Source organism: Crinia signifera, chromosome 3, assembly GCF_055691185.1.
Source record: "Crinia signifera chromosome 3, ASM5569118v1, whole genome shotgun sequence".
Classification (NCBI taxonomy): domain Eukaryota; kingdom Metazoa; phylum Chordata; class Amphibia; order Anura; family Myobatrachidae; genus Crinia; species Crinia signifera.
This window is the reverse complement of record NC_139219.1, coordinates 240,241,270-240,260,660: the sequence shown is the minus strand read 5'-3', so window position 1 is coordinate 240,260,660 and position 19,391 is coordinate 240,241,270. Positions and strand designations below refer to the sequence as shown.

At 36.9% G+C, this 19,391-nt stretch overlaps 1 protein-coding gene across 8 annotated transcripts in view; it reads left to right on the top strand.

Annotated features, from left to right (window-relative positions):
- NLGN1 (neuroligin 1) overlaps positions 1 to 17,867 on the top strand; it is a 966,435-nt gene extending 948,568 nt beyond the window's left edge. For all 8 annotated transcript variants that reach the window (XM_083177733.1, XM_083177732.1, XM_083177734.1 and 5 more), the window contains 3 exons: positions 6,859 to 7,071; positions 13,387 to 14,176; positions 15,298 to 17,867. In XM_083177733.1, the coding sequence (XP_083033859.1) occupies positions 6,859 to 7,071; positions 13,387 to 14,176; positions 15,298 to 16,114 (1,820 nt within the window). In that variant the 3' untranslated portion in view covers positions 16,115 to 17,867. The remainder of the gene's footprint in view (positions 1 to 6,858; positions 7,072 to 13,386; positions 14,177 to 15,297) is intronic.
- Positions 17,868 to 19,391: the final 1,524 nt, after the last annotated feature.

Here is a 19,391-nt window from a genome sequence, read left to right as displayed (position 1 = left end):
TAAGCGATCTGTTTTATATAAATTGAGTCTTATTAGTCTACTTACAGTCATATTTTATCATTATTTTTGTTTCAGTTATTTATTTCATACAAGTATATATATATATATATATATATATATCTGAAAAAGAGAGTGAGAAGGGTGCCTCCTAGTGCAGTATATAAATATATTTCTGTGAAGTAACCCTCCACCTGAGAGATAGATAGCACCCCCAAAATTTAAGGAGTACCGTGGGCAGTGGTATCCAACCACTGTGTTTTTAGCCTGATGTATTAGTCATCCTGCTGGCGGGAGTCATACACAAAGGTGCTTAATCCTTATGTCTCATTTATTACATATATGAAAGACAAGAACATACAGGAAGCGAGGAATAGTGTAATACTGTTAAAAGGTTTAATTAAATTGCCAAAATAACAACTTAGTTGCGCGTACTATATTAAAAAATCATAAAAGCTTATCTGGTGTATGCTCCAAGTTGCATATCTGAGCACAGTCACCGGTCAGCCGTCAGAGTTCCCTCAACGCGTTTCATCCGTGCCTTCTACTGGCTGGACTTCCTCAGAAGTATACCCTGACATGTTCCCTAACCTGAAGTTTAGATAGGGGGTGGGTTGGCACAGGCTTTGATAATTATAAAATTGCAGTGTGAGGGGTAACAATTGATACAAACCAACATAAGAAACGGCTATTCAGGGGAAACCTGACTAGCAATTATTGGTTGGTGGTACTCCCAAAGGAAGTTCAGAACGTATACTGAAAGAAATAGTCTAACAAGAAAGACTAAAAGGGAACCGGTAGGTTTTTTGGGGCACGCTTTATACAGTAATCATATAGATGAATGAATGTTAGTAAATAAAACATAACTTTTAATGTTAAGCTTTAAAATAGAATGCATTTTATAACTGCTGTGGACACACCCTGTGGATAACTTTTAAAGTCTACATGTACATATATCCTGCCGGAATTACGGCTAATCGTTTATAAGTAATTTAGGTGCGAAAATGTTTTAGACACTGCTTGCCAAATATCCTTATTTATATATACTGGTAATGGCAAGCAATTGTAACACTGGACACATCCCACCACCACTGGTTCTTCTACTGTAGTGTTGGTATGGTTTGGTCAGATATTGAGAGAAGAGAGAGTGGAAAAGTGAAAGTAAAAGGATATTGGAACTACACCCTCGCGGTAGTGGCAGACGTACTGTCCCAGAGTCCAAATAAATTTTTAGAACACACTCTGCAATTGGAAATAAAGAAATCATGCGAAGGAACCAGGAGGACAACACCACGGAGAAACAACATGAGGGCTGGCACTGTGACCATTCAGACCCACATGAAGGTGGACCCGTGATAATGTCCTTCAGAGATAGAAAATCACGTGACTCTCGTAGCGTATGACCTGAAATCAATAGACCATACAAACTGCATGGTGGAGGAGGAGTATGCAGAATAGATAACCACCCCCGGCAGAGAGGGATGGCTTAGGTAAATCCAATATCGGAAGTAACTTGCGGCTCATGGAGCCCGGAACCGGAAGCTGCATGCGGTCCACAGCGGCGACCGGAAGTGACGCAATTTGCGTTCCACGGACTCCGAAACCGGAAGTCCGGTGCTTTTGCGGTGGGAAACTGCTCCGGAAGCACTGATACCAGCATTAGTATAAATAGGGTTAGGGAACATGTCATGGTATACTCCTGCGGAAGTCCAGCCAGTAGAAGGCACGGATGAAACGCGTTGAGGGAACTCTGGCGGCTGACCAGTGACTGTGCTCAGATATGCAACTTGGAGCATACACCAGATAAGCTTTTATGATTTTTTTTATATTGTACGCGCAACTAAGTTGTTAGTTTGCCAATTTAATTAAACCTTTTAACAGTATTACACTATTCCTCGCTTCCTGTATGTTCTTGTCTTTCATATATATAATAAATGAGACATAAGGATTAAGGACCTTTGTGGATGACTCCCGCCAGCAGGATGACTAATACATCAGGCTAAAAACACAGTGGTTGGATACCACTGCCCACGGTACTCCTTAAATTTTGGGGGTGCTATCTATCTCTCAGGTGGAGGGTTACTTCACAGAAATATATTTATATACTGCACTAGGAGACGCCCTTCTCACTCTCTTTTTCAGATAAAATTCAAGGGTTCAATTGGAACTAGAACCATTTGGAGAAGGAGCAGCCGCCCTGGAATAAGGGAGATGTGCGAATTATTATAGAAAGAATTCTATAAAGACTATCTTTCTTAAAATATATACAAACCAATAGTGGAAATATTAGGAGGATTTGAGAGCGCTAATACCACCATCAATCGTATATATATATATATATATATATATATATATATATATATAGTATATTCAAGTATAAGGTGTGCCCAAATGAAAAAGAGACTTTTGCTGTAGCAGTGTTGTATCTAATCGCAGTGGGTTAATGTGTTTGCCAATTTATGGCGTTGCATTTTTCCCTGTTGTATGGGATGTGCAGTGATCAGCTTTGTCTCAGTTTCTACATTCCTAGAAAGTTGTTTTGCGCAGTTGGATGCCTGACGGATTGCTCCAGATCAGCACAAAGCGATGTTATCCAATTTCGTAGCGCAAAAGGCGATAATACTTCATACTGTACATTTATCATAGGAAAAGGTGGTGTATGGAGAGCAGTGTTTGCGCATGATTTGGGCTGTGGAGGATCTAATTTGTCATGTGAAATTGCTGCTGCACTGTCGAGAAGCAAGGGAAATGTACATCACATAATCCACAATAAGCTTGATAATGGCAAAGTTTGGGCACAGTGGGTACCCAATCATCTGTCAGGGATTCAGATGCTGGTGATAATGGGTGTTTGCTTGACCCATCTGCATCAGTACACAGAGCAAGGTATGGATTTAATTGCCATTGCAGTGCATCAGCAATTTCACATGTGGGATCCTTTGATTCTGACTAATGAGATCTTCCACAGCCAAAATCATGGCAGGATTGGTGACAATGTGTGCATGCCCAGGCCATGGCAAGTCCTTGATGCCTTCGCATAATGCCTCATAATGCAATCACAACCGGAAGATGGTGCACCATGTGAAACACTGCTCTCCGTACATCGCCTTCATCCTGCAATACATTTCTGAAGCATGCTCGCCAAGAAATTGTATAACAGCTCTTTGCGCTGATCTGGAAGAATCCATCAGGCATCTAACCGCGCAAAAAAACTCTCCAGAAATGAAAAAACTGAGGTAAAGCCATTCACTACATGCGCAATTGGAGAAAATACCATGCCATGTACTGACAAACACATGAACCCACTGTGATAAGATACAACGCCGATACAGCAAAAGTCTCCTTTTCATTTGGGCACACCTTATAAATTGCGAATTTTAATGTACATCAAAGACCTGCAAGCAATGCATACAAATATAAATGATGTAACACCATACAACCCTGTTAGAACTTCCAAATTATACTGATACAAAAAGTGTTTTCATTGTATTGAAATGAGCCATTTTCCCTTCACCTGCCCAGACTCCTATGCATATTAATATGTTTGAATTGGGAAGTCACTTGCAATTTTATTAAAAAACAAACAACAATGTAATGCATTTTCAGGTTGTAATTATTGTAAAATAAAAGTGACTATAAAGGTTACGGATGAGCCCTGCAGGAAGCTGAGAGCTATAGGATATACTCTATTAGATATGGGGCTGCCAAATCTACTGTCAGTTTTCCTGCAGTTCATGCTGAGCTGATTACTTCATTTCTGACCCGAGGACACAACCTGTTTGCGAGTGAGAATTAATATGAGATGGTAGATCTGTCTTTATGAGCACACAATGACAAGTGTGCGGAATGAGTTCTGCTGCTGTGCGATGAGGACATTGATGCACTGTTGTTCTTTGATTTGCTTCAAAGGTCAAAGCTCAACTTCAATTGCCAAGACATCTATGAACCGTGTTTCCCCCAAATAACATAATTATAGCTGTAAAAATAGCACTAGCAGTGACTTGTCAGTAGATGGAAGCACATTTATCATCCAATCATAATGGTAAAATATGAAATAGGCATTTCGTGTAAACTTTGTGAGTTGCTGAAGCTTAGCTCAATATACTGTAATAATATGAGATCGGCACTGTATTATTTTCAGTAGAACTTTATCACACATCCAAAATGATTTATTATTATTGATTCTACTGACATGGTTAAAATATCAACATCATTATCATCGACACTTAAAAATGTTGATGTTTCTTTCCAGGAGGTTTAGGGATATCTTTAGGATTGGGATTATAATTAGCATAAGAGTAACTATAAATGGTGGCATTAGGGTTACAGTAACTATAGGTTTACAGATAATCTGGGAATGACTAAAGGAAAAATGTGTCCCAAAACTGTAGGTTTTGGACTTATAGTTCCAGATATGTAAATTCTAAAACAGGAAGGCTTGACATCACAAAGGGCAGCTTTTATTGGGAGGACTATCCTTTGTGATGCTAATCATATATATAAGTAGATACTGTATGCGATTAGTATTTATGCAGTAAGTGGTGGGATGTTCCACACTGCAGATGTAGTACATCCCACCCAGAATGAGAAGAAAATTACATTTTTTTTAACAATGTCAACATAAAATTTGTGTTGCCATGTATGGTCAATGATTATACACTGGGGTTTTGTCAGGGAAGACCTGACAAAGAGAGAGAAAGGCTTTTTGGGCGCACTCCTTTTTTGTAAATTTACAAGTATTAGATGATTATTTTAAGATATAGTTATATAGTTATATCTTAAAATAATCATCTAATACTTGTAAATTTACAAAAAAGGAGTGCGCCCAAAAAGCGTTTCTCTCTCTTTGTCAGGTCTTCCCTGACAAAACCCCAGTGTATAATCATTGACCTTAAACGCTGGGCGCACCGCCAACCCCATAACTACCAGAAATTATATCTATAGTAGTTGTAATTTAGTTGGTTTTCCGATCAACAATTTAAACTCACAGTCTGTGCGGATCTACACCCTCTTGTTTGCATGTATGGTCAATGTCAACATCATGGACATGTTGTTCAATATCAACATTCCAACCATACTCACATGACAACATAATGAGTGTTGACATTGTTATCTTATTAATTAAGCCACCTGTTCTAAAGCAGGGTTATCCTTAAACCCTGTATTATGATAGGGGAACTATGTACAATATTAATAATTATAATTGAGTAACTCTGTATTAATGTGTGTTAAATTGCATTGTCTGCATCCCATAACTCTTATAGTTTGAAACAACTAATTACAATGTTAGCACTTTGGCATTCAGCAGAGCTTCTTACATATAGTGCTGGAGAAGTATTGTACAGTGATACGGTTTAGTTAATTCATTATTATGTTATTTTGGCTTGTACTCCTTCAGACTTACGTGGTCTGTTTTATTTATGTACTAATACTTTTTTTGTTTCCCTTTAGTAAAGTTATGACATGATGGCTAGTTGAATTTTCTGTTTACAAAGCGTGTTTTGAAACAAACCATAAAATGTAGGGATAGGCTGCTAGAACCGAAGGTTAGGGTTAGGGGTGGCAAGGGGAGAGTACATATACTTACCTAATAACTGTCGGGAGTCGCCCCTTTGGGATGCTTGCATCGGATTTCTGACTGCGGCATCCTTACTGGTGGTCATCCGTATGTATCTCAGATAGATTGCAGGTGCACCCCAAAGATTTGTAGATCTCCACAGAAGAGTGAATATACCTATTTACTTCCATGCACACAATGCTGGGGCATCTAAATTGTGTTTGTGTCATTATTTTCACTGGTGTCTATCTTAATTATCTTTACATCTCAAGGTCTTTTAATGTTATATGTATATTTCTACTTATAAAAGTTACTGGTAATATAAAGTAGATGTTACGCATATACTGTACATGTATTTATTGTCACCTTAACAGTGTTTGCCTGGCACACCTATACTTCATTAGGCGGCCAATTTCTAAATGAATAACATACTGTAACATTTACAAAGATGTGTTACAGAAAATATACACAAGAATGTAAGTACTTTATTTGTATGACATAACTCCTAATTTTCAGGAAGTGCTGGTCAAGAGCCATAAAGAGGGTGTGGCCTAGCAGTGTGGGGCATAGCCTTTAGGGAAATTTCTTGCTCACAAGTTCAAAACTCCCCAACCCCTCCTTCCTCTCCACTGCATCCTTCAGTTGCCATGGTGTTTAGAAATGATATGATACTTCATTTTACAAAAAAAAGCTGTGACAAAAACATGTTGTCAAGCCCCTGTATAAAATAATTATATAATGAAAGATACATAAATATAAACTATAATTGTTATTTACTAACAACACTTTGACTTTTTGATGATACTTACAAAAGTTAAGTGTCCCTGAAATATGTGAAGGGTGAGTGCAGGAGATATCTGCTACAGAGCCTCCTTTTTAATCGCAGGAACAGTACAACTATCTTATCAGGATATTGAAGAAAAGTGATAATTTGAGCAGTCGCTTTATTTTTATTCTTTGCAAAGACATTCTCATAGCAGAGGCCGGCTCTTGGCATGTGTGAATGCATTTACAATAGTGTGTATGTGCATTTGGTAGGGGAAATAGATTAGAAGCTCCAGTGGGGCAGGGCCTGATGTGAATGGTAAAATATTTTCTGTAAAGTGCTGCGGAATATGTTTGCGCTATATAAATAAATGATAATAAATAATTGAACGGGCAAATTACATTTGTTATATTAAGCCTGATGATCATGCAGTTTTTTTTTGTCTGGTAGTTTCTTCTTAAAGACATCCATTTGTAGATCTGTGGTATGGTATTTTCTTAATATTATTATCTGACATCAACTATTTGCTCATTTTCAGGTTTCCTAAGCACCGGTGATCAAGCTGCAAAGGGAAATTATGGTCTCCTTGATCTTATACAAGCCTTACGATGGACTAGTGAAAATATTGGTTTCTTTGGGGGCGATCCTTTAAGAATAACTGTTTTTGGATCTGGTGCTGGTGCGTCATGTGTCAATCTTTTGACTTTGTCCCATTACTCAGAAGGTAACCGTTGGAGCAATTCAACCAAAGGTATTATGCAGGTTGCAAATTTTAAAAATCTCGGTGTCTGCATGCCACCATGTATGCCTGTCATTTTATTTCACAATTTTGTATAAACCATTATACTTTTTCTGTTGACTTTTAATGCATGATAACAGTTATTCTGAGTGATGTGTTTATTTTTGCTGTAGGAATTTACAAGGACGCCTTTCTGCGTTTCTTGTCTGTTTTCTTAGAAGTATTTTTGGGAAACATCCAATGAACCTTGCTAAATGAGGTCAATTGCATTTCGTTATTATTCAATGGCAAGTTTAGCTTTTCACAAGAAACCTTGACTTGTAAAAGCAAAATACAATTTTATTTTAATGGTTGATGCTCAGGAAACATTATCTAGGTTAAAAGAGGAGTTGCAAGATAAGACATACTCACTGAAAATTCATGAGTTGAATTTATTACTGTCTGTGAGGAGGAAGTTTAAATGTTTTGCATGCATGATTCCAAATTGTCAAAGCCTTGAGCTTTTAGTCATTTTTTATTTTACTCCCAGTTATTTCTTCCTTGTCCTTTTCTGTTCCACACACGGGAATTAAATTAAATAGTTTCCTTGAGTACTATAGGCATATGTAGAGTTCAGAAAAAATCCAGCTACAATTTACAAACTTGCCCCTGCACCCTGGACAAAGTACTTTGTCATACAGGAAGCACAGATGCATGTTTTTTTTAATCATATATATAAAATACCTGGATACTATAAATCACATATGGCTATGGTGGAAGAATACATAACAGATATTTAGCAATATATATAACAGAGAGGGAGGGGCCTGGGCCACTAATTCTGTTCACCCCCCCCCCCCCCCCGACTGCCTCTACTGTGCTTCCCTGCTCTAGACACCAGTGAAGAAACCTGCACTCTGGGAGTGGAAGGTAGAGGTGGGCCCCGCATTTTCTAGTGGCAGCCCTGTTAGGATGCATGGTAATAATGATGCAGTCATGACCACCAAGCAGCCATACTGCCTCCTTTGCAGTGCCACACATGCACACACACACACACACACACACACACTGGCTGCCCTCTTCCCGATAATGCAGAAAGTTACGAACTATGAAGTAATGTGGTGAGGAGGTATTGAAATTTCAAATAAATGCATGATATATTTCCTTTCTGTATTGTCCTTTGCTAATTTTATTATTATTTATTTATCAACAGTTTCTTATATAGTGCATACCTATTCCCTAACACATATACATGCACACACAGACATTCTAGAGTTAATTTTGTTAGAAGCCAATTGACCTACCAGTATTTTTCTGGATTGTGGGAGGAAACCAGAGTACCCGGAGTAAACCCACGCAAGCATGGGGAGAAATAAAAACTCCGCACAGTTAGGGCCATGGTGGGTATCGAAGTCATGACCTCAGTGCTGAGGAGCAGTAATGCTAACCATTTCATCTTCCGTGATACAAATCCTCATGTAGTCTGGTGGAATGCGTAACACAGTACGAATGAGGCTTGTTTTATTGTAGCAAGCATGACTGGTCTTTTCACAATTATGGTTCCTGCTGAAGCAGATGAAAGGAGGCCCCTTTCCGTCCAGTATGGAGATGACTGCATTTCACAAGTCTCAAATGGTCTACCAATGCAGAATACATGTATTATGTATATAAAACTATTTTAAAACCATTTTTTTTTTAAATCTATGCAACTGTTTGAAAAATGCTGGAAATTCTAAATATTTTGCGGTTTGAAAATCTCACTCACGGTTTTCAGTTATGTCCAATGTTGTTCAACATTTATTATTATGTTAAACTATCATATACTGTATGTACTCTGGCTTCAAAAATTGGGAATATCCAGACAAAAAGCATTGGTTGAACAATAATACGTAATGATAGTAAGAGAGTTTGCTAGTACAATTTATTTGGGCACATGCCTGTATGATGAATCGGATTTAACTGGAAGATTTAGAGTCACCCTCATAATATTGTGGGCATGTCCTCTTCAGCACTTTAGTAGGAGCACAACAGGTGCTCTGACATGTTCAATGGATCATGTCCTCAAATCTAACAAATGGTCCTAGCACCAGTACTAGTACCTAGTACTAGAAACCTTGTGGCCCTAATAGGGGCCCTGACTTTAGAATAAAGGACATTTTTGTAAGTTTACTTATTATGCTATAAAATCCCTACCATGAGAACAAAAGAGAACAGTAAAGCAGCATTTACATTGTGCAAATGACTTGTTTAGATTTTCTTATAGAGATAGGCTGGCAGCACAAACTGTACTTATAAAAATGGTTCTGTTCATGCCCATTTTATTTTTAATTTTCATTAATGCTTGGCATAAAATAGTTCATTAACCATCTTTAATATATGACTTGAACGTACAGCCATAAAAAACTCTTTGGGAGATAGCCCAAAAATGGATATCTGAAATCTAAGTTGTTGACATATCTCCAGGCCCAGAGGTTATTCTCCTTAGCAGGTTTATTAAAGACCTAAGTAAAAGTATCTATAAATTATCTTCTCACACTTTTACATTTGACATATGGGCTTTAGGCTCACAGTGTTAAAAGATCATCCCTTTAAAACTGATTTGATTTTTTTAACATAAATAGGATTTAGACTTAATAAAATGCGCAGAAAACCTGAATCATTGGCTTAAAAATGTACAAACTTCTAGTTAGATGGTAAAACCTTACTAAACAGAAAATTCCCAGTCAGCTGCAAACGACTCACTTGCTGTAAATAGTAAATGTCAAGTAAACAGTTAATACCTTCACTGATAAGTCAGCATACAGTAGCCTGTGTCAAAATATTTAATTAGAAATGTAATGTTCCTGGTCAAAGTGAAGATATGTAGTGTAATCTAAAACTGTACCTTCCAACTTTCATGACTGGGTGGTATCCCTATGCCAAATGTAGGGGAGTCAAGTGCCTCCATGATGAACATGGCAAAAAAAGTATTCAAAAAAGGAAACACCCACTGGAGGGTACAGTATGGCCCTGTTCCCATCCAGTTTAGGAGACCTCCATTTTTAGGAGGTATGTAATAGCGTTGTAGTTTTTTATTGCATTTCCTATCATCCTTTATCCAAAAGTTGAATAGAAATTAGTAAAATACTGCACCTCACATATTATAGACATAGGATTCACTAATGCTGTGATTTCATAAAATGTCATTACTTAACAGACATGACGGGGACATATACTAAAGAGCCGTGTGGTAGGCAGTATGTGGGTTATTGATTCAAACCATAGCATTTAAACATGAGATGTATAACATGTAAAAATATTGTAAAAGCTCTTAAAGCGCTACAAGTGCAGGCAGGCAACGTGTGCGCATTGAAGCCAGTAACATAGTAACATAGTAATTAAGGCTGAAAAAATACGTTAGTCCATCAAGTTCAGCCTATCTAACTTGTAACTACTGATTTGAGTAATTCATACAGTATCTATAGGATTCCCTTAGTGGCCAAAATAGCAACCAGTTTTCAGTAGTTGCTGTAATCACCCCTACCGGCAAAGAGTTCCAGAATTTTACTGCTCTAATTGTGAAGAATCCACTACTTAATTTAGTATGGAATTTATTTTCCTCGAGCCTCAGTACATGCCCACATGTCCTAAGTATAGGCCTGTTAGTGAACAAATCAACTCCCAGTTCCATATGTTTCCCAATCCTGTATTTGAACTAATCATATCACATCACAACCTCCGTTTCTTCAGTGAAAACATATTCAGCCTGGTTAACCTATCTTTGTATTCTAGTGATTTGAGACCTTTTACTAGCTTAGTTGCCTTTCTCTGTACCTGTTCCAATTCATTTATGTCATTTTAAAGGTGCGGTGCCTAAAACTGAACACATTAGTTCAAGTGTGGTCTCACCAATGCCTTGTAAAGAGGCACTATAACATTGGCATCCCTTGAATCCATACCTCTTTTAATGCATGCCAATGTCCGGTTTGCTTTTGCTGCTGCACTTGAGCAGTGTGCACTATTACCCAATTTTTAATCTATGAGGACCCCCAAGTCTTTCTCTACAGCAGAATTCCCCGTAATAATTCCATTTAGCCTATAAGTAGTTTGTTCATTTTTGTTCCCATAATGAATTACTTTACATTTATCAACGTTAAACTGCATTTTCCACCTTTCCGCCCACCTTTCCATTTTATTTAAATCACTTTGTAGTGTTTCCACATGCTCTCCTGAGTTAATTTCCTTACTCAATTACATGTCATCTGAAAATATTGCAATCTTACTCACTATGGGCCTTATTCTAGTTCACTATTTCTGATAAATTCAAGTGACATAGGGCCTATTCTAGTTCACTCTTTCTGACAAAATCTTTCTTAGATGGACAAACCCATGTGCACTGCAGGGGGGCAGATGTAAAATTTGCAGAGAGAATTAAATTTGGCTGAGTTATTTTGTTTCTGTGCAGGCAAAATACTGACTGCTTTATTTCTACACTGTAATATAGATCTCACTTTAAAGTAAAACCCCACCCAAATCTAATTCTCTCTGCACAAGTTACATCTGCCCCACCTGCAGTGCACATGGTTTTGTCCATCTAAGAAAGATTTTGTCAGAAAGAGTGAACTAGAATAAGGCCCAATGTCATTTCCAATATCATTAATGAATATATTAAACAAGGTGGGTCCCATTATTGAACCTTGCGGGACTCCACTTTGGACCTTACCCCAGATGGAATGTATGCCATTTACAACCACTCTCTGACCCCAATTGTGCAACCAGTTTTTAATCCAATTATTATACAGTATTTCCTCCCATATGCGGAGTTGTTCACATTCAAATGACACTTTCCCCATATTATATGCCATTTATGTACAACAAATGCATTTGTTGTACATTTAGGCATTAGTTAAAAACCTAACCTAAAAACCTAATTTAACCTGTGGAAAAAACAAACTCAGTGGCTCATACAGAATTCTTACCTTCTGCATTATACACTATTCTGTACCATAGTGATTTAGGAAGCATCAATTTTAAATACAAAATTCAAGTGTCAATGAATAAGCACAGTTTCCTGATGTTTGCTATTCGCAACATGTTGCGGCAAAGATTTTAATAAAAAAAATGGTAGACATTAGCAGAGTTGCATGGGACATGGGTGCTCACAGCTGTATACTTTTTGGTAATTTGAATGAAAAATATTTATGTACAGTGAATCCAGAAATTCACAGCACTTTACTTTTTCCACAATTCCATTGACTTCATGCCTGGTTTGGGCTCTCAAATGCACTATCAAGCGTGGGACCTTATATAGACAGGTGTGTACCTTTCCAAATAATGTCCAATCAACTGAATTTACCACAGGTGGACTCCAATTAAGCTGTAGGAACAGCTCAAGGATTATGCGCCTTAGCTCAGTTTTGAACTTTATGGCAAAGGCTGTGAATACTTTTTTACCTGTGATTTCTTAGTTTTTTGTTTTTAATAAATTTGCAGGAAACTTTTGAGGGAAAAATTAATTTATTCCATTGTGCAATAAGCGGGTAACATAACAAAATGTGGAAAAAGTGAAGCCCTGTGAATATTTTTGGGATGCACTGTATAGATACATATTTCAACATTTTAATTTTAACATTTGTTTGCATGAAAGCAAGTTATTTAGTAGTTTTGTAAATTCTATTTATTTTATAGACACTTAGGGGGTAATTCAGACCTGCTCGCTAGGCTGCAAATATATTCACTGCATAGAAAGCAGGTAAAAACCACCCCGCCGCACGCACACCCACCCCACCAACCAATATCTGCAACACTATGCGAGTGGATGTGTACACTTCAGCACGCATGTGGCCACACAGGGGAATATCATTTGATGATCGCTCACTGTCGAATTAATTTTCCTCCCTTTGCAGATAAAAGTAAGCCTGTATTACTTTTATCCTTCATGGTAATGGCTGAAATAGGGGCGAGTGCTGATGTCATGTGAGGTCAGCCACCTGCCCCACCTAGGCATGGCCAAGGTGTCCCAGAGTTTCCACAGGCACACCCACCGTTTTTGTGGGTACGCCCATAAAACTCTGGGTGAATCTCAGCGACAACCCGCTGCCTGCCCATCGTTTAGCTGACTCCCCAGTGAGTGTAAAAATCACTGAAGGTGTTCAATTCGGAAATGTGCACCTGAGCATGAGCGACTATGTGCATGTGCACTCCCCCACCATCGAAATGGGCTGAATTCACTGCTCACCGAGAAGGCCTGAATCGGACCAAAGTCGTTTAGCTATTCATTTACATGCATTTAAACACCATTTTTTAAATAATCATGTTATTATTTTTGTATATGTGCAATAACTTTTTTTTTTTTTTTTTTAACCACAGGTCTCTTTCAAAGGGCAATTGCACAAAGTGGAACTGCCCTGTCAAGTTGGGCAGTTAGTTTTCAGCCTGCTAAATATGCCCGGATTCTAGCAACAAAAGTTGGATGCAACATGACAGATACTGTAGAACTAGTGGAATGTCTACAGAAAAAGCCTTACAGAGAACTTGTGGACCAAGACATACAGCCAGCAAGGTATCACATAGCCTTTGGACCAGTAATTGATGGTGATGTCATACCTGACGACCCTCAGATATTAATGGAACAAGGGGAATTCCTCAACTATGATATCATGTTGGGTGTAAACCAAGGAGAAGGACTCAAATTTGTGGAAAGCATTGTCGACCATGAGGATGGCATTTCAGCAAGTGATTTTGACTTTGCAGTTTCTAATTTTGTAGATAATTTATATGGATATACAGAAGGAAAAGATATAATGAGGGAAACTATAAAATTTATGTATACAGATTGGGCAGATCGGCATAATCCTGAAACAAGACGAAAGACATTATTGGCATTGTTCACTGACCATCAGTGGGTTGCACCAGCAGTGGCAACTGCAGATCTGCACTCAAACTTTGGTTCTCCAACATATTTCTATGCCTTTTACCATCATTGCCAATCAGATCAAGTGCCTGCTTGGGCAGATGCTTCCCATGGTGATGAAGTTCCTTATGTCTTTGGGATACCTATGATTGGACCTACAGAGTTATTCCCTTGTAATTTCTCCAAAAATGATGTTATGTTAAGTGCAGTTGTAATGACATATTGGACAAACTTTGCTAAAACTGGGTAAGTACTGCACATTTCCTCCTCCCTAAATGTACTCTTCGAAGAGAGAATTGCATAATTATTTACAGAACACTGCTGTTGAATGAGAGCTGCAATAATTTGATTTTCTGAAGCCATTTAAAAAAAAAAAAGATGAATAAAATTATCATCTTTGCTGGTGGTGAAATTTACAAATAACTTTATAATTTAAATGATGTCATTTAATGAAAAAGACAGAAATATCCAAAGAATTAAAATATGCATTCAATATTACATGAGTACAATAGATTTGCAACATTGAGAAATTATACTTTTATATTGGTTTCATACTCCAAGACCATAAGACAAAAATCATAATTGTATTGTTTTTTAAAATTACAATTCTTCCATATATATTGATACATTGAATTATCTACGGAACATGTTATATTCTGTCAATGGTGATGCCAGTTCATGATGTTAAGAAATAATTTTGTTAATTGAATAGATAATATGACTCTTATATATTATATATATAATTATATTATATATATATATATATATATATATATTATCAGTTCTACATATGCACGGTGCACAATAACATTAGGATCTTTTTGAGTTACATGTATATTATATACTGTTTTTTGTACCTACAAATAAGTGTTCAATTACTACTTGTTGGCCTGTAATGAAGCATAGATAAGTTATAATTGAATTATGGACTAAAACTGTTTATCGTGCATTTACATATACTGTACATTTTGGTTTTAGAAATCCTGGGGAACCCATTTTTTGTTCCCCTTAATATCTAAAGCCTGGACCAGTTCAATAAGCCCAATGCTGGTTATGGTAAAAAAAACTAATTATTCTTAGTTTTTTTACACATGGCAGCATGGCACAGATCTGGCTGATCCGTGTGATGCTGCCACTTTATACGTATTTGGCGGCTGTAAATATGGACGCCAAATATGAATATGAATGGATACGACCGGCTACAACATCAGAAAATATGAATCAGGTGAATACGGCAGATTAGTAAATTTGCCCTATTCACAAATCATATTTTCCGAGAAATACGGCCGATGCTGGTCATACCCATTAGTATCCAGGATCAGCCGTATTTTGGCATCTTTAGTAAATTTCCACTTTGTCTTTTACAGGGATCCAAATCAACCTGTTCCTCAAGATACAAAGTTCATCCATACAAAACCAAATCGTTTTGAAGAAGTTGCGTGGACTAGATACTCACAAAAGGACCAACTGTATCTTCACATTGGATTAAAACCCAGAGTTAAAGAACATTATAGGGCTAATAAAGTAAACCTGTGGCTAGAGCTGGTTCCACATCTTCATGTTATCAATGACCTCACCACGACTAAAGGGCCATCCACTGATATCACTTCTAGATCAACCAGGAAAATACTTGTACCTGTAACTTCAGCATTCCCTACAATTAGCGAAGATAATTTCAAACAACAACCTAGTCCATTTTCGCTGGAAAGAGACTATTCTACAGAGTTAAGTGTCACTATTGCTGTTGGTGCATCTTTGCTATTTCTTAACATTTTGGCATTTGCAGCATTATATTACAAAAAGGATAAAAGGAGACATGATGTGCATAGGAGATGTAGTCCTCAACGCAACACTACTAATGACATAGCCCATGCACAAGAAGAGGAAATCATGTCTTTACAAATGAAGCACACAGACTTGGACCATGAATGTGAAACCATGCATCCTCATGAGGTTGTTCTTAGAAATGCCTGCCCTCCGGACTACACTCTAGCAATGAGAAGATCTCCAGATGATATTCCCTTAATGACCCCCAATACTATAACAATGATTCCTAACACTATACCGGGGATTCAACCCATACATGCCTTCAATACTTTTACTGCAGGACAGAATAACACACTTCCTCATCCACATCCACACCCACATCCGCATCCACATTCACATTCTACAACCAGAGTATAGCCAGACTAGATGGAAAACAGACTTTATTTTTGATGTATTACAGTAGCTGAACTTAATGGGAATTTCTTGGATTTTCCACCCACAAGACTCATGCTATTTAAATGGGGAGGATTACAATTTGCAAAATGCATATACAGTACATATCAAAAACTTTTTGGAGTTTTGGAAAAAAAAATATGTAAATATTCAAAATGGACAACAGCAGCAATTGAAGCAATTGTTGTGAAATTTTGTTTTGTTTTTACTTCATATTAAACTTTATTTTAAGATTTAAGTTTCAAATTGGCTTTAGGCATGTGCTATACAAAAGAAGAGAGGACAAAGACTTAAATTGTATTTATATGCACAAGGGACTCACTTATGGAATGTCTGATATTTTTCACCCTTTTTTATTTTAAAATGTTTTATTGTGTAGAACATATACAAGTGCACAAAGCACCAATGCTGTTAAGGCCTTAACTTCGGCCCCATTTTATAAACTGCCAATAGAACAAAGAGGTTTAAATGCTGGCAGGTACAACATTATCACTTAAGTGCTGTCACTATCAATTGTGGGAATAAAGGAAACTGGATATTTTAGCACGAAGTGCATGATAATTTGTATGCTTGGTGGCTGTGCTGCTGATTAGCCGCAATTAAATTTTTTCTCATCCCATTAAAGGTTTTATAAAATATTACTACATGATCTGGCAAACCTTTAGAAGATTTTTAAAAGGGAGGGTAAAGCAATTAAAGTCCAGTAATTCACTGTATTGTCCTCAGTATTTTACAGAGTTAGAAATTAAAGGTTCATATTATTAGCTGAGATTGATAACCCACTTCCCACTATAAATCCCAAAGGATATGTGTATTTAAAATATGACATTTATTTTTAACAGCCTGAGCAATTTCTAAAAAAAATATGTTTAATGGTAATTGATTTTTATTTACTATAGTTGAGATCGGATATGATAAGTAACGATGATGTGTCCAAAGAAAACTTGAGTAATTGTCCCACTATTGGTATTAAAAAAAATAAAAATAATGTTTCTCATGTTGCATGTCCACAAGTGTAAAAAAAAAAATTACAAATCGTATATTTTTTTTTATTTACCACTGTAAATTTTTTTTATATTGATGTTACCTCACAGCAGTATATAAGTAAAATGTATACATATGTAGATACCAAGAATACACTATTATGAAGGGTGCCAACAACATTTATAAATCCAATTCTGCCTCTGTAATTTTATACTAATATTATTCAACCACAGAGATATTAATTTCCCTATTGTTTATCAGGAAGAGTATTTATCACAGTCTTTTCAAGGTATTTGTATATGTATCAGATGTACATTTATATGGGAAATGATAGAGGTGGACTTAAGAGCACATCACTAAGAAATAATTTCTCTCTTACCTGTATATTTCTATTAGACAGCAGTTAATGTACTTTTTCTTTTTTTTTTCTTCTTATTTCTTTTTCTTTGTTATTTTTTTTTACATTTTCCAAAATTATTAGTAATTTTGATAGTTTGTAAGATAATGCAAATACGTTTCTCTGACAAACTAACTGCAGTAACTTTCTTTTCAGTTACTCTTTTTAAAAAATAAAGGCTTATTACACACAGAAAATTGTATATTACTTAATGGAAATTACTTTGTACTTCTTGACTAGAAAACTGGTCACAGAGTGAAATAAAGATAATCTGGATAAACAATATTATTCCAATGCTGAAAAAGATGATTTTGCTCATTAAAGAGCTGATGTGTTGATTATTGTTTTGTCATTCTTTATGTAAAAAATATATATATGCTATTAAGGAATTTGATTAATACAATTTCAGTCTGTATATTGAGACATTGATCAAACAAGCTCTCTATCTATTTGTTGATATGTGTGTGTATATATATATATATATATATATATATATATATATATATATATATATATATATATATATAATATTTAAAAATTAGAAAGAACAAAGGAGCACTCCATGGTGCATGTAAACGACATATTTAATGAGGAGACGATGTAACTCCAATAAAAAAGTAAAAGCAATTGCTCGGACCAATAAAACATACACTGTGGGTTGGTTACCACATGACAAGAACAATACCCAGGGCACACTGCTCCAATGTACACTCCACAGATGCCGAATATCGGGGAACCACAGACGCTGGCTTGCGCTCTGGAATCTCAAACCTCGGAAGGTATGGAGGACGCGGTCCAGGGAAGACGCCGGGAGACAAACGGGTATCTGAAGCCACGCCCTAATGCGTTTTGTCACATGGACTTTGTCAGAGGGCGTGTGGGACCTCTGACAAAGTCCGTGTGATAAAACACGTGGCTTCAGATACCCGTCTGTCTCCCGACATCTTCCCTGGTCCGCGTCCTCCATACCTTCCGAGGTTTGAAATTCCAGAGTGTAAACCAGTGTCTGTGGTTCCCCGATATTCGGCATCTGTGGAGTGTACATTGGAGCAGTGTGCCCCGGGTATTGTTCTTGTCATGTGGTAACCAGCCCACAGTGTATGTTTTATTGGTATGAGCAATTGCTTTTAATTTTTTATTGGAGTTACATCGTCTCCTCATTAAATGTGTTGTTTACATGCACCATGTAGCGCCCCTTTGTTCTTTCTATTTAGATTTTGATCCTCCTCTACCCCGGATGCTTTGTTAGTTTTGAAGTCCCAATCTGGACTTTGGTGAACTTTGTCTCTGGTTAGGGACATTTATATTGCTGGACCAACAGTGGAACTTATATTTCTTAGAAGCGCCGCTCATACCTAACAGTTCTTTATATATATATATATATATATATATATATATATATATATATATATATATATAATATTTCCAAAAAGTCCAGTACTTCCCCAATTGCTGATGTGGCTAGTTGCTGGCCCGGGGCCCCATCCAATGGATACTGCATCCCACAATGTACATTTCAATAAAATAAATGTCAATCCAGGTCTTGATGTTTGAATAAAGCAAATCTGAAGTGCTGCCTACTGAGTTTCTGGCATAGCCTGTCTTCAGGACACGAAATACAAAATAAGTTTAACAGCAACTAAGCATTTGGGTTGTATGTCTATTATAAACTAAAGGGATATTAGTGAAATGTTTGTGTAAAGAGGTATTGAGTCTGTTGTGGAAGTCTTCTAGAGTGGAATCCTCTCAAATTATTTGGTAAAGCCAGTTTCATAGGGTCTGACTTACAAAGCTAAAAGCTTGACCACCAGATGAATTCAGGGAGATTTTAGATACTGCTAATTGACCTTGAGCTACAGC